At 54.9% G+C, this 14,686-nt stretch overlaps 1 protein-coding gene across 2 annotated transcripts in view; it reads left to right on the top strand.

Moving 5' to 3' along the window:
• Positions 1–6: 6 nt before the first annotated feature.
• Positions 7–14,686, top strand: part of Ttyh3 (tweety family member 3) — a 29,416-nt gene continuing 14,736 nt past the window's right edge. For both annotated transcript variants that reach the window (XM_010642793.2, XM_033764798.1), the window contains exon 1: positions 7–190. In XM_010642793.2, the coding sequence (XP_010641095.1) occupies positions 68–190 (123 nt within the window). In that variant the 5' untranslated portion in view covers positions 7–67. The remainder of the gene's footprint in view (positions 191–14,686) is intronic.

Here is a 14,686-nt window from a genome sequence, read left to right as displayed (position 1 = left end):
GTTTGCGGGTCCCTGATCTCCTCGTCCGGGCAGCGAGGGAGCCCGCGTAGCTGAGGCACCGGCCACCATGGCCGGGGTCAGCTACGCGGCGCCCTGGTGGGTGAACCTCTTGCATCGACTGCCCCACTTCGACCTGCACTGGGAGGCCACTAGCAGCCGGTTCCGACCCGAGGACGCCGACTACCAGCAGGTAACGCGCGCCCCTGGCTGCTGGGTCAGGCTCCGGGTCACGGCCCCCTCCCCTGGGGCCTGGAGACCCCCAACCCCTTCCTTCTGAAGGGTTCCCTCTGGGCCCCGGGCCCCCTCCTCGAGGGTCCTCAAGATTCCGACTTCCCCACCTGTGTCACCAGGGTCTCTGCTGGGTCAGTAGAGTCTCCTCCCTCTCCCCAATGTCCCCCATTTCCATCCTGGGCGGGTCCGCCTGACACTGTTCTCCAGCTGAGCCCCATACCCAGGGTCCCCAGAAGAGCCTAGGCCTGGGCACCCTGGGTTCGGGCCGGAGGGGATTCCTCACTCCCTCCTCCAGCTGGGGAATCCCGCCACAGGCTATTGGCTGGTGAGTACCCTGGGCAGAGGCCAGCCCTCTGTGGCTGGTAATGACCCCCTGCTCTGTGGTCAGGCTGTGGAGTGTATGTGGCTGTGGGACATCAGCCTGGCAGAACCCTGCGGGAGGGAGGCCGAGCAAGGTGGGTCTCAGTCTGGAGGCTGGAAGAGGCTGAGCTGGGGCAAACCTAGAGGGGTGGGGGGCCCTTGGCTGCCCTTTCCCTGTGGAGCCCTAGGCCTGGCATCATGCCAGGACCCTTGGCGCCACCCCTCCTGGCTGTCATTTGAGTGTAGGTCAGTGGATCGGGCTGGGGGCACTTCCTTCCTCTGTGGGAATCAGCATTCCAGACCTGGATGATTGGTCACCCTGAGAGCACCCCAGGGGTTTGTTTCTGGGAATCACAGTGGAGCCTGGGTGGCGTGGGAATCCAGTGTTTGGGGGCGAGTAGCATCTCACTCAGCTGTATTCTCCCGGCCTCCTTTACCCAGACAACAGACAACCGGAAGCAGAGGTGAGGGCACCATGGGAGGTTTGCTACCCTGTTCCTTGCTTACCTGACCCCACATCTGCCAGCTGATGGTGTTTCTAAGCAGATTAGAGAGGGTGTGAGAGATTGGCTCAGGAGTGCCCACAGATGGCCTGGAAAGGTTTGGTGTGAACCCATGGCTGGGAGCGGTTGGGAGGAAGGACATGCACTTCATGCTCCCCAAGACTGTGTCTGTGTGGTGGTTGTGTCACTCTCTTCCTTGGGTGATTGCTGCAGAAGCAGCATGTGCTTTGCTTGGAAAGTTCTCTGCCTCAAGGGTTGGGTGTATTTTTCAGTTCTGAAAGGCTGGAGGCCCCTGGGGCATCCTGGTGGCTGTTTTCTGCCCCAGAGCATCCTGGCTGTTTCCTAGAGCCATGGGTGCTGCATGCTTGGGCTGAAACCACTGTTGAACTTGCTCCCACCCCTTGATTCTGGCACTTGTGGCAAGGAGGGAGTGAGGGGCAATGATGCCTGCAGCCCTGTTTTCTGCCCCCTTCTCTGCCCTGTTCTCTGCTCCACTGTGGGAGGGCTCTGACTCACTTCTCTCTGAGGAGCAGAATTAGCCACTGAATAATTCACGGCATGGAAACCAGTCTGTCTCCATCCCCTGCCGCCTCCAGTCTCTTTGCAGTGCTGTGGACATGCATCCTGCCTTTGCCCTCTGTGTGCTGATGCTTTTAGGCAGGCTCTTGATCTTTCTGAGCTTTGCTGCCTCTTGAAATCAGTGCTGCTATGCCTTCTTTGCAGAGGTGCGGTGGGCGTGGGCAGGAGGAGCTCCCTTCCTGGGTGGGTGAGTAGTTATTGGTTGTAGGCCCCATCCTGCCTCTCTGGTAAGGTGTTGCTACCCATGGGGGTGGTTCCTCTGTCCCACTCAGGATAGTGACTCCTTATCCATTCTGACCTAGGGCACCTTTTTTTTTTTGGTACCAGGGATCAAATTCAGGACCTTGTGTGAGACAGGTGGAGGCACCACTGAGCTAAATCCCCAGCCTGGGGTGCCCTCTTAAATGTCTGTGCCCTACTGGGGAGGAGGGCTTTTAGAGAGAAGGTATGTCCAGAAGTTAGGGGTTGTGGCAAGGGCAGACCAACCTCAGTCCTTTGCTGTTCCCTACCCTCACAGCCCACTGGCAGGGTCCCTGGTCAAGAGCTAAGCAGACCCCCAAGTCCACTTCAAGGCCTGTGTGAAACTGCCTCTCCCCAGCCCTCTTTTGTACAGTGTGGGTGTTTCTCATTTGCAGATTCAAAATTGGGGCCCAGAGAAAGGGCCTGGCCCAGCCTCCCCCCAGGAACAAAGGGGAGGCCAGTGTCCCTGCCCCACTGGCAGCTCACCTGGGGCCGCATTGCAAGGTGCTGGGACCATGGAATTAGGAACTGATGGGACTGTTGTGAGGGTGTGTGGGGGCCTGTTGGAAGCTGGGCCTGTGCCAGGGGAAGGGTAGAGTTGGCCTCCAGTCTCCACCAACGTTAAGATCTCTTGGAACTGAGGGTCTTAGGCCACCATATTTGCAAGGCCTTTATCCCAGGAGAGTGACCCTTCTGGTTGCCTCTGAGAGCCTGTGATGTTGCTGAGTGGATTCTATGGGTGTCATGCCATCTACGGGCAGGGACTAGAAGGGGCTTTTGGGGTCTGCTCTACATGGCTTCCCAGCTCAGGTTGCCCTCAGGGGCTGTTGGCTGGGTTCTCCTGGAATTGGGCTATTCCCAGCTTCCCACACTGCCTCAGTGGCTGCTGGGGGCTACTTAGGTCTCTTGGGATGGGTGGGGGCTCTTGGTGCACAGGGAGGCCCTGAAGGCTTAGAGGCGTGGAACCTGATATAGCATGTCCTCTAGGTGAAAGTCTTGATTGTTCAGGTAGGGGCCTGTCCTACCTGTCTGTAGTCCCCAGGTGTGAGTACTGGACCTTTGCTTGGGCTGGAATATGGGTCCTGGGATAGGGCATGCAGGGCCTACATCACATTCCTACCTCTGTCATTCCTACCATGTGACCTTGGGTGGTTCACCCACCTCTCTGGGCCTCTGTGTAGCTCTGGGGTCTGCTTCCTCATCTTCTGCCAGCCTTTGTGACCCAGCATGACCTCCTGTCCTCAGGCAGGGATCAAGTTCCTGTTGGCTGCTGCCAGTCTTTCTCCCTCTAGCTCTCTGTCTCCACCAGTTCAGGGCAGGCTGGAAGTTGAAAGGACTGTTAGGGCTAAGGTGGTATATAGGGGGTTGTTAGCTGCCTGCCAGCCCAGAGGTCCAGGGCTTGCTGCCTCCTCCCTGACTCCATGTCCATCCCCTGACCTGCAGTGGTCCAGATAGACCTTAGCACTTGCTTCAGGCTCTGCCAGCGGGTGGCCATTTCCTGTTAGAGCCCTGAGTGTTCAGATGTTTCAGTCAAGACTCTAACAAAAAGATGTGGCCAGAGCTAAGGAAGAAGATTGTGAGCCACAGAAGTAGCACATGCAAAGTCCCTGAGTCAGGGAAGCCTGAACCTTAGGCCAGAGCAAGGAGAAGCCCTCCAGTCTGTGTGGTCAGGAGTACAGGGTGTCCCAGGAGGAGTGCTGGGTGTCCTGTCCTGGAGGTTTGAGAGCTTACACCACGTAGTCTTCTTACAGAGCTGGGAGCCAGCTCATAAGAGCGCAGCCCTGTGGTTACAAGGTCAGCTGCTTGCCTGGCTGCAGACCTGTGGCAGAGCAGCCTTATCCTCTAGGCAGGGTTGGCCTCATTGTCATCTCCCCACAACTCAGGAAATGAACTCTGGTTAAACAGGCGGTGTTATCGCCTGTCTTCAGTTTAGAGGCAACACACGTTCACAGGATATGATAGGAAAAGAACCTCATGAAGACAGACATGCCCCCCAGCTGGATCATGTCCCAGAGAATGTCTGTATGCGGTGGAAGCCACTTGACACCACAGTTGAGCTGTGTACCTTATTGTTGCCTGCCTTGTAAACATTATATACCTTGGATGTGTCCATGGCCTTGCTTCTGGGTGTTTACCCAGTGTTGAGAAGGATTCTGTGGTTGCAAGTGATAACAGTGTGCTAGACACAGAGTGCCCTGGGAGCTGAGTGGAAGCTTCTAGAGCCAGTCCTATGAGGGTGGGAGTTGATGGGCTGGATTTAGGGGTGCAGAGTACAGGGACCAGTTGGCTCAGGGTGTTTGCATCGTGGTCAGTACTGAGTCCCAGGGAAAGATTCAGTGGGCAGCACCTGGGTCAGTGTCACCTTGTGGCCAGGGGCCAATTCAGTACACTCCCACAGGGGTTGGCTCTTACCCAGTATGGAAGAAAGGCCTTCCTGTAGGAAACAGTGGCTCCTGGTTTTGGAGACTCCAAAGTTCATGGCCAATGCTGTGCATGGGAATCTGATCAATTCCCATCAGATAATGGGGTTCTGGACCCCTCAGGAAGTTGTGAAGATGGATCTTCAAGAAGACCTGCTATGTGTGGGATGGGGTCATTCTTCCCCAGGGTGCTGGCTCCCCAAGGGCCCAGCTTCAGCTGACTCCTGTATGCAGGGGCCCCATACCCACCTCTGGGCTCCCATGGGCTTTCCGTTCCAGCCTCCTTGAGTCCTCCCTGGTACCTTGTTCCTTTCTGACTCTAGCAAGGACCCAGCCCTGTGCCCTGCAGCCCGGGATACAAGACACCTCCTCTGGCCATGGCCCCTGGTCATGTTCTAGGGGAGCAGATATTCTGTGGCTTTGAACCTCACCACACAGCTGTCCTACTCAAGGGACTCATGCTGTGTGTTTCTACAGTACTTTTCTAGGATATCCATGGTGGCCCAGGGAGGTAAACACCATTGCCCCTGCATGGGTAGAGGTGGGGCCCCTGGGCTGGAGAAAGGCCAGTGCTCCTACTCCAGCCCAGCTCCTTCCCTCCCTGTGGACACAACTTTAGTGGGTTGGGGCTATACCCCTCCCCCAGAGGTAGTTCTTAGAGAAGAGGAACGGATGTTGCAGCCTGGGGGTAGGGGTCAGGGACATGGGAAGTGCCTGGCTTTGGGGCCCGGAACAGCAGGTTGTGAGGGCTGCAGCAGGACTTTGAAGGGTGGACCTTCCTCTCCTGGGATCTCTGGGGAGCTGTCCCACCACTCCCTGACCTGAGTGCACATGATCCTCAGGGGCTTTCAGTCTTGGGGAAGGCTGAGGACATTGGGGTTGGCTACTGCAGCCAGCCTGATGAGGCTTTGATGGGCACCCTGGGCACTGTGTCATGCCAAGCTGACAGCCCCTCCTGCTGCTGCTGGCAGGGATGGGGCCACTTTCTAGAGGTTATTCCAGAGCCAGGATCTGAAGCGAGGCCTGTCCAAGTCCCTGATAGCAGATGCTCTGGCATCTTCCTATTCCCTGGGTCTGTGTACTCCGGACAGAGCTCTGAGGTCAGCTGTGAGATTTGGTCAAGGCCAGGCCTCCAGCCTGATTACAGGGCCAGGATGGGCTGTTCTTGACAACGGGCCACAGGCTGGTTGTCCAGAGGTATGGATGGAGACCTCTGCTCGAGGACTTGGTATCCTGTGTTCCCAGCAGGACATGCTCACAGTGATGTGTCCACGTGTACAGTGGAATCAAGGCCCACCATACATGCGGTCAGGAGACCCTCAGCCCTCAGTTGGCATGTCCTACCACCAAGGGGTTAGCATAGGCCTCGGTCCTTAAGGAAACGGGCAGATATGCCATGGGGGCAGCACTTGGGGCCAGGCCAGGTCCCAGGGAAGTGGCCAGCAGCTCAGGCCTGTGTGGCAGGCTGGTTCCTTTTGTCGTTGAGGAGGGTGCCTGGCACAGTGCACCCCCGTGCTCTGGGCTGGGTTCCTGGTCGTAGTGGTCCTCAGTGTATCCAGTCTGACCCCCAAGTTGGGTTGGGCCATGCCCTCCTGGCCACCTCTCCTTAGTAGTGAGCCTTGCTCTGGATCTGGGCTCTAAGCTGCTCCAGTAGGCAGCCAGGCCTGTCCAGTGGCTCCTGGCTGGGTCGGACCTGTGGCTAAGTCCCCAGGTGACAGAGCAGAGGCACATGCACACCAGCTTGGTGAGAGCTGGGAGCTTTCTGGTGTTTACTCTGAATGGTGTGTCAGAGCGCGGGGATCGAGGCAGCTGTGTTCCCTGTGACAGGGCAACTGCCCCCACCCTGCTCCTTGCTGTCTGTGCCCTCCTCAGGGGATGGGCTGTAGGAGTTCTAGGGCTCAGCCTGAGAGGGGACAGTGGGAACTCCTCTCTGAAGCCTAAGCCCAGTCCTGCCTTGGTGCCCTCCTTACAGGTGACACCAGGAAAGTGATGAGCGCAGCTGCAAGTTCCTGGAGGTTGGTCCTCAGGGTGGATGGACTAAGGAAAGAGTTGGGGCCCTGCTCCCCTCCTTCCTGCATAGCTGTAGCTGGCTGCACTTTCTCCAGGCACGAGCTCACTGTCATGGAATTTGTGAAACCCAAGCCAGGCCCGGTGGAAAATCTGTTTTTAATTTCTGGCTGGCGTGGCTGAAAAGCACTGCTGAATGTGGTGGGGGTGGGGGCTGCACTGTGCAGCCAGCTCGGCGCCCGTACAGCCTGGTCAGGCGAGGGGCGGCCTCTCTGCAGGCCACTGGACATTGCTTCCAACCTGTGGGATGTAGGCTTCTGTTCAGGCTCAGATGCCCAGGCTGTACTGTGGGAAACAGCCATACCTGCAGGATCTGGTGACCTAGAGCAAAGGTGTACAGCTGGCTTGTGGTAGGCACTGCTCAGTTACAGGACTGGCTAGGGGGACCAGGAGCACAGCAGAGTGGGAGCTCCTTTCTGTTGGGCAGCCCTAGATGGCTGTAGAGAATTCATACACATGGGGTCCCTGGGCAGAGGCTTAACCCTGGTAGCCCCTCTGCTGATGACTTCTTGGTGAGTCCTTCCCCCTGGATCCAATACACTGGTATCTTCTTAGGTGGCCCTGGGGCCATATCCCCTTATGCAGCCTCCCAGATGCCTCAGACCTGGTCTTACCCTTTGGTAGGCCTAGGGCTGCCATGGGAAGCTCCTCACAACAGGGAAGAATCCCACTGTCCTTTCCATTGCTCACAGCTCCAGTCTGAGCCCCAGTATGGTCCACCAGAACCCTGCCTCTGCCACCTGACTGTGCCTGGCCTCAGTGGGAACTTCTGTCTTTGAGCCCTCTCCTCCAAGGGCAATGGCCAGGAATGCCCAAGTCGACTAGCCATGTATGTGACCCCCTCCCAGGGCCTATTCCTGTCAGCACTGCTGGGGACTTGGCAACTCCCCAGTGACCCAGGAGGAGTCAACCTGGGACCCGGCACACAGCTGAAGGCCCAATACAGAGCAAGGATGTGGCCAAACTGGTGCTGTTTGGTGGGCCTGCAATGAAGGCCTCTGTACAAGGATGCTTGCACCCTCTGGAAGGCAGGTGTGACTGTGTGGTCCTGAGTCCTGCTCCAGGAGGGCAATTCTGACCCTGTGAGCCTCAGCCCCACTCCAGGGAGTCACATGTGATTTTGGCTGGGAGCTTCCCTGCCTGCACACTTCCCCCAAGTCAGGCCTTAGAGTGGCATGTTTGCCCACCTGGAGCTGCCTGTGCTGCCAGGGGGAGGTATGTCTTGCTCCTGGTCTCCAAGTCCACACTGGCACTGAGCCTGGCTTGTGTGTGAAGGTGTACAGGTGCACATATCCCATGGTAGGAGCCGTGTCCACTGAGGCTGGGAGTACAGCAACACAAGCAGGCTGTTGTGGGGCTGGGCAGGTTGCTGGCTCACCGTGCCTTCTGCCCTTGCCTGTCCTATTCATTCTCTGGAGCCTCCAACTGCCCAGCTTTTTGTAAGCCTTTGGTGGCACTCATCGGCCCCCTTCTCATGGAACAAGGCTCAGAGGCCTTGGAGGGCAGGCTGCCAAGAAGGATTTGGGTTCTAGTCTCTCACCTGAGGACCGAGGGGAGATTGCCTGTGCTGAATGTTGGGGAAACAGTAGGGGCTTCTTGAAGGGGACAGGGTTCCAGGCTCAGGATAGCATATGCTGAGGTCTAGAGGTCAGAGAACTGCAAGCCCAGCCCTGAGCCAACCACTTCTGGTCAGTCTCTGCCTCGGGGCTTGTTGGGTCTTCCATAGGCCTGACTGTCTCACAACCAGCCCTGCTTTGCTCTTGGATGCAGTGAGACTGCAGACCCTGTGCTTTTCAGCCTGTTGGGTATTTCCAGAGTGGGGGTTTAGGGGGCTGTAGGGCATTGGGGATGAGTCAGGTATGGGGCAGGGGCAGTATCCTTAGTAGCCACAGTCCACAGCTTTGGGGCTGCACAATCTTAAGCAGGATAAGGGGGTCGAGGCTGAGGATAGGAACCCTAGGTTCAGAGAGGGGGCAGCAGAGACCTCAGTGGGGGTGGGTTGGACTGCAGGCCCTATATGCATGGCTAAGTCACTGCTAAGTTCCCTCTGCAGAGCACAGTGTCCTTCCTGCAGCTCATGCTGTGGCTGAGGGCTCAGTTCAGATCTGAGTGTCTGCTTCGCCTGACTGAGCCCTTACATCACTTCTGCCACGGATGGAAAATTCCATGTGGTCAAAGCCCAGATGCTGATCAAACATTTCCGATTCTCATCCTGAATAAGCCACTGGACATCGGTGGCTGGGCTACCACCAAATGCTGTTGGCGTAGTGCCTTCACAGACACCTGTCCTCTGTGAATCAAGCCATAGAGTTGGGGCAGAGGTCATGCTGGCCAGAGTGCTCTCCCCCAAGATCAGTGGGTCAAGGCAGCTGCACTGATGGACAATCAGATGGGGACAGCTCTGCTGGGATGCAGGGTAGACTGAGCCACTCGGTGCCCGTGCTAACTGGCTTTCGGTGCCATTCCCTTTGGTCTTGGAGCTAACCCCTGTCCCCTTACCCCAGGGGTTAACCACTGAGCCCAGCTCACAGCTAGCCCTGTCAGAGGGAAGCTGCCTCAGCCTGTAGGAGTTTGAGGTCTGGAGATGGGGGCGGGCTCTGCCCTGAGCATTTATTGTGCAGGTTCTGAGCTGGGTCCTAGGGACAGACTAGAATGTGGGGTGTGAGAGGTGGGTGGCCTCCTCCCTTCCCCTGCCCAGTTAATGAACCTGGTGGGACCTTCCCAGCACTACCTAGAGATGTGCAGGCAGACCCCAGGGCACAGAAGGGAGGTGGGGTCCCTGTCATCAAAGTCAGAAAGGGCTTTCTGGAACAAGGCCAAGATGGGAAGAGGAAGGTTACCGGGTGTGGTCACTGGCTGCCCTCTGGGTAGGGAAATGGTCCTGTCAGGCACCTGGTCTGCATGTCATGCCCTCCAGGGCCTGAGAAACTCTGCATCCTTGAGTCATCTCTCCCAGCCCTAGGACACATTTCTATCCTCAGGAACCTAGCCCTGGGGTTACTTGGGTGCTGGTCCTACCCTTATCCTTGACTGAGAGTTTTCCCACCCAGGGATCTGTGGTCAGGTCTGTGCTCCTCTGGCAGGTGCCCTAGTGGATACCCAGGGGCTTGGGAGCCCGTCAGTGTGTGTGTGTGTGTGTGTGTGTGTGCGCGCGCTCGCACGCGTATATGTATATGCCTGCCTACTCTTATGCGTGGAAGTGGTTGTAAATGTGCATGATTGTGTATGCATGCTTGTACTTGGTATGTTCAAGGTGCTAGGTCCTCATCCTTCCTCAGCCATCTGTCTGCAGACCTGGGCCTGGCTGCCCACAAGGCAGCTGACTTTTCCCAGGAACTCCCCAATAGATTCTGCTTGGAGCATCACTCCTGTTGCTTGCTCATCCTCAGAGCAAACTTACTGGACAGCAGTGTTGCTGTCTCCCACACATCGACCCTGGCCACTGTTTAAAGTGCAGACTGCCTGATGCTCTTCCTCCTGTGTGTGTGTGTGTGTGTGTGTGTGTGTGTGTGTGTGTGTGTGTGGCAGTAGTGGGGCTTGAACCCAGGGTGCTCACACTGAGCTACCTACCTCTAGCCCTTTTTATTTGTTTTTAAAATTTTAAGACATTGTCCCAGAGTTACCGGTTTGGGCTCAAACTTGATGTTCCTGTCTTAGCTTCCTAGAATGCTAGGATAACAAGCACGTGCCACCATCCCTGATTTTCCTGATTTGTTCTGTTTTCATGGCCCCTCTCACCTGCACAGTGCCAAGGGGGCCTCACTGCCCAGGGCAGGGCCGCTGTCTGCTGGATAACCCCCTTGGCTACCTTGTGCCTGGTGCCTTGGGCTGCCTCGATACACCCTGGCTGCTGAGCTTCAGCTGTCTGCATGGGGCACTGCCTGGACAGGTCAGCCTGGGTGGCTGCGGGAGCCAGTGGCTGGGGACCTGTTTTCCTTCTGCCTGCCACATGTCTGGGGTCAAACCCTTATCTCCTCACTCCCCAGCCTCCTCTTCCCCAGCACGGGTTTCCCTTAGGGAACATGTGTTCCAGGGCACTTCCCAGAGTTTTGTCCCTCGGTGAGCAGGGCTGGCAAGCCGGTAAGTGAGGGCCATGCCAGCCAAGGTCCTAGGGTCCTGTGAGTCAGAGCAGAGGTGGGTGGCTGGCTCGGGGCTGAGATGGGGCCAGCCAGCATGGTCCCCAGAACCAGGGAAGCCCAGGGTGGCACTGTTTATGCATATGCAGAGCCATGGACATGGGGCTCTTGGAGCCTGGCCTCTGAGAGAGCATTCAGCTATCCTCATAGCTCTGTTCTTTTCTTTGCCTTTCACCTGTCAGGAAGGGATCCCCTGAGGCCTGTGGTTGCCAGCTCCTACAGTTGGCACTCTGGTCTGTGCCCAGCTGCATGCAGGTGAGGGAGTGAGAAGATGTTGCTGTTAAGGCTCTAATGTTTACAGCCTAATGTGTGCTGGGCTTGGTGTGAGATTGCTGTGGTGGTACTGAGGTACAAGGACTGTGACTGGCTCTGGCCATTCCCCCCAGGGACTCTTGCTGCAGCCTGGTCTGTCTCAGTTCCCTGTGCCATGCCTAGATCAGTCTCCTGGACTTTAGTGCTAGCCTCTTCCCCTGCCTAGCCTGTGAGTTCAGAGCAGTGGGAGACTGAGCTCCAGGCCAAGGGCACAGGCAGGTGCCTGCCCCTGGGGCCTTGCGGTGCCCAGAATGCTCCTTGCTGGACAGCCACTGGGCCGGGGCAGTGAAGGGGTGAAGGCAGTGGTCTGTGACTGCAGCCTAATGGGCTCTGCAGTCTCTGTGGTTCTTCCCCAGAGGAGAGTGCAGTACCCTCCTTGGTAAAGGAAGCATGAGTGCTTCCAGCCACATGGCCAGGGGGGTGAATTTGTTTTTTTGTTTTGTGTAACTTTCTGGTATAAAGGAGTAGATTTTATTTTATTTTTTCATTGCAAGGCTTACTTACTTGACAAAAATATAAAGTAGTATTATCATGAACGGAGAGAGAGAACCCTGGTCAGTGAAGTGTAAAGCTTATCACTTTTAAAAAGGTATCAGATACTACAAACATCACAAAATGCAGAAATAGAACTACAGTGCTTTTTTTTTTTTTGGTACTGGGGATCGAACTTGTGCTTGCGAGGCAGGCACTGAGCTAAATTCCTAATCCCTGAACTACAGTGTTTTGATTAATGAACTCAGAACTCCTTTAGCAAACTTTCTCCCCACCCTCATTATTTATCCTTTATTTTGCTCTTTATTTATGTTTGAGTTTCTCATGTAAGAAAAATCATGTGACATTTAAGCTTGTGTGTCTGATTTACTTCACTTAACAGTATGGTCTCAAGATGCATCTATTTTCCTACAAGTAACTCAAGTTTATCCTTCTTTATTTTTTTTAATAGTTAAGAGACTTTATTCTAATAGCTATAATTACAGAGCTTGTCAAAATGAAAACTGAAAACAAAATGATATACTGAAAGCAGTAAGAGGTTCTACAACACCAAATAAACCAGTTCTGAATCTTCCCCAAGATAGATTTAACAACTCTAGCTTCTTCAGTGTTTATCAAAATACAAAAGAAAAAAGTGCAGGTTATGTTGTTTGATGGCAAATGGGTTCCTTGCAGGCTGAGGCAGGAAGCTACTTCATATAAAGTCGGGGTGTTCCAGGACCAAGGTCTGGAGTGGCTTGACTGACCCAACTGGCATACACTCCTGCCAGAGACCCAGATGTCCCAGTGTCCAAGCGGGCACTGGGAACATGGGCTGCCACTCCAGTTGCACACTGATGAAGAATGAGGGTGAGGCTGGGCCCCCTGTCCCTATCATGGCCCTCCCAGCCTGCCTCAGGGTGAGTGTGGGCCCATTAATGAGTACGAGCTTAGTGCTCTAGAATGCAGGTGACCCAAAGACAGGCGGGTCAAGGGGCCTCTACTGTGACCAGGCACTGGATGGCGTTTTTTCATCACCATCTCTTGAGTTCCCAGAAGAACAGCTGATCTGATGGACTAGCATTTGGGCCAAACTACAGAGCCTAAACTAGGCATAATCTTTCTGCTTTGTGATCAGGTGTTCTTGTATTTCTAACTTTTTTTTTTAAACACACTGAGTTCTGGTTAAAAAATCAATCAACAAATGGATCCTGACACCATCCTACAACCCAGTGGCTCCTGGGTTGTAGGCAGAGGCCCATGTGCCCAAATCCCTTATCAGTACTGATAGGTAATTCCTTTTTTACAATAAAAAAGCTGAGTAATGTTGCAAAGGAATACCAAAGATGCCTCAGTGGAAATAAACTACTTAGACTGAATCAGAATGTGGCTGTTGGCTGCATCCGCACATAGACAACATGGTGCTTGCACACTGTGACCAACCTGTGGAGACAGCTCCTGGCACTCAGGACCACCGAGTCCCGCATTTGCTGCATGAGAGGAAAGCAGGGGCAGAAAAGAGGAAGTGAGGGGGAGAGGGCTGTGGCTCACTTCTTGCTCTGGAGCTGACTAGCCAGCCAGTCCAGCCCTTCATAGTCTGTTCGTACTGGTGGCACAGGTGGCCTGAGTGGACCAGTTCCTGTGGAATAGAGGGTGCAACTCCAGCTTGTGTGTGATTTCAGCTCATTTGTTGTACTGGAGGAGGGGGGTCCTGCTTGGCAAACACCAGGTGGTTGGCATCCTGGAGCCTCATGAGCTCCTCACGGTCTCATCCACACACACTCTGTCATTCATGTCTGCCACGAAGCTCAAACCTTGGGTGTTCTGCAAGTAGTGGGTGCCACAGTGGCCAGATCTTGTCCTGGCCACCCGCATCCCACTCAGCGAGGCCAATGTTCTTTTATTCACTGGTCTCCACATTGAAACCTGTGGTGGGAATGGCAGTCACGATTTCACCAAACTATTATGAACTGTGCTGTATAAACACAGGTGTATATGTATCACTGGAATATGATGTCCCTAACTCTTTTGGGAAAATACCTAGAAAGGTAATGGCTGGGTCAAATATATTTCTAGTTTTTAGTTTTTGAGGAATCTCCACACTGATTTCTGTAGTGGTTTTACTGGTTTGGACTCCCACTTACAGTATAGAAGATTCCTTTTTCCTCACAGCCTCACCAGCATTTATTATTGGATATCTTGATGTTGGCCATTCTCTCTAGAGATGGAATCTCAGTGTGGTTTTTTGTTTTTTGTTTTTTGAGAATGACCTGGAACTCACAATGTAGCCCAGGCTGGTTTTGAACTCACAGCGATCCTCCTGCCTCGGCCTCCCAAGTGCTGGGATTATAGGTGTGTGCCACCACGCCCCCCTTTTCTTTTTTAATCTCAGTGTTTTAATGTTAATTTCTCTGATGGCCAGCAGTATTGAACATTTTTTCATGTATTTCTTGGCCATTCCTACTTCTGAGAAGCCTCCATTCTTTTCTCTCACCAGTAGGGATGCATTTGAACAGGGGGTTTCTGGGCCTGGCCCTTGTCTGGTCCTTCTCTGAAGCTCCTTTCCTAGTGAGAGCACATGGCCAGGCAAACAGAAGAATGTGGTGCCTGGGGAAGGAGGGGCTGGTGCCTGCTTCAGCATCAGACAACTCTGGGACTGGATCCCTGTCGCCTTCCCTCCCCATGATGGGTGCTCAGAACACATATCACTCTGCATCGAGTAAATTTTCCTGTGGGGGATGCCCCACCTTGGGACAGAAGGGTTCTGCCACCCCCAGGCCGGCCTGGTAGTGCTGAGTGACGGGTGGGTGAGCTTTAGGCAACTGGTATGGGTGCTGTGCGGGGGGCAGCCTCCATCTCATCCCACATGGCACAGTTTCCCCATGCAGTGCTCACTGCCAGTACTGAGTGCAGCTCCTCGGGGCACCATCTGAGGCAGTGGTCCCTCACAGCCCCTAGACCAGTGTGAGCTGGGACAGTGCCTCCGCAGTGCTCACCTGACAGACTTCTGTTGTGGCCCCCAGCAGGCCCTGTTTTCCTCACAGCCCCTAAAACCTCAGCACTGTTGGGGAGCAGGGTCAAAATGGCAAAATGCTCCACTGTGTCAGTGAGGACACAGGGAGGTGTGTGGGGGGCAGCAATTCTGCCTCCTCTCATCCTGCCCCTGGGAGGGGTGCTACCCCTAGAGCAGCCTAATGATGGGGACAGCAGGCAGTGCTTACCGTCCCTCCACAGTCCGCTCTCTGCCTGGCCCTGTGACTGCCAGGAATTCACTAAGCCTTGTGCCCATGTCTTCACCCCTTTTACAATAGAGAAGACAGATCCAGGTAAATCAGGGCACCTCCTTGGCCACAGCCCCTCCAGGCCT

The sequence above is a fragment of the Fukomys damarensis genome, unplaced genomic scaffold (genome assembly GCF_012274545.1).
Source record: "Fukomys damarensis isolate Sample0158 unplaced genomic scaffold, DMR_v1.0_HiC HiC_scaffold_17, whole genome shotgun sequence".
Lineage (NCBI taxonomy): Eukaryota > Metazoa > Chordata > Mammalia > Rodentia > Bathyergidae > Fukomys > Fukomys damarensis.
Note: the sequence above shows the minus strand (reverse complement) of the source record. Positions and strands in the feature narration are given on the sequence as shown.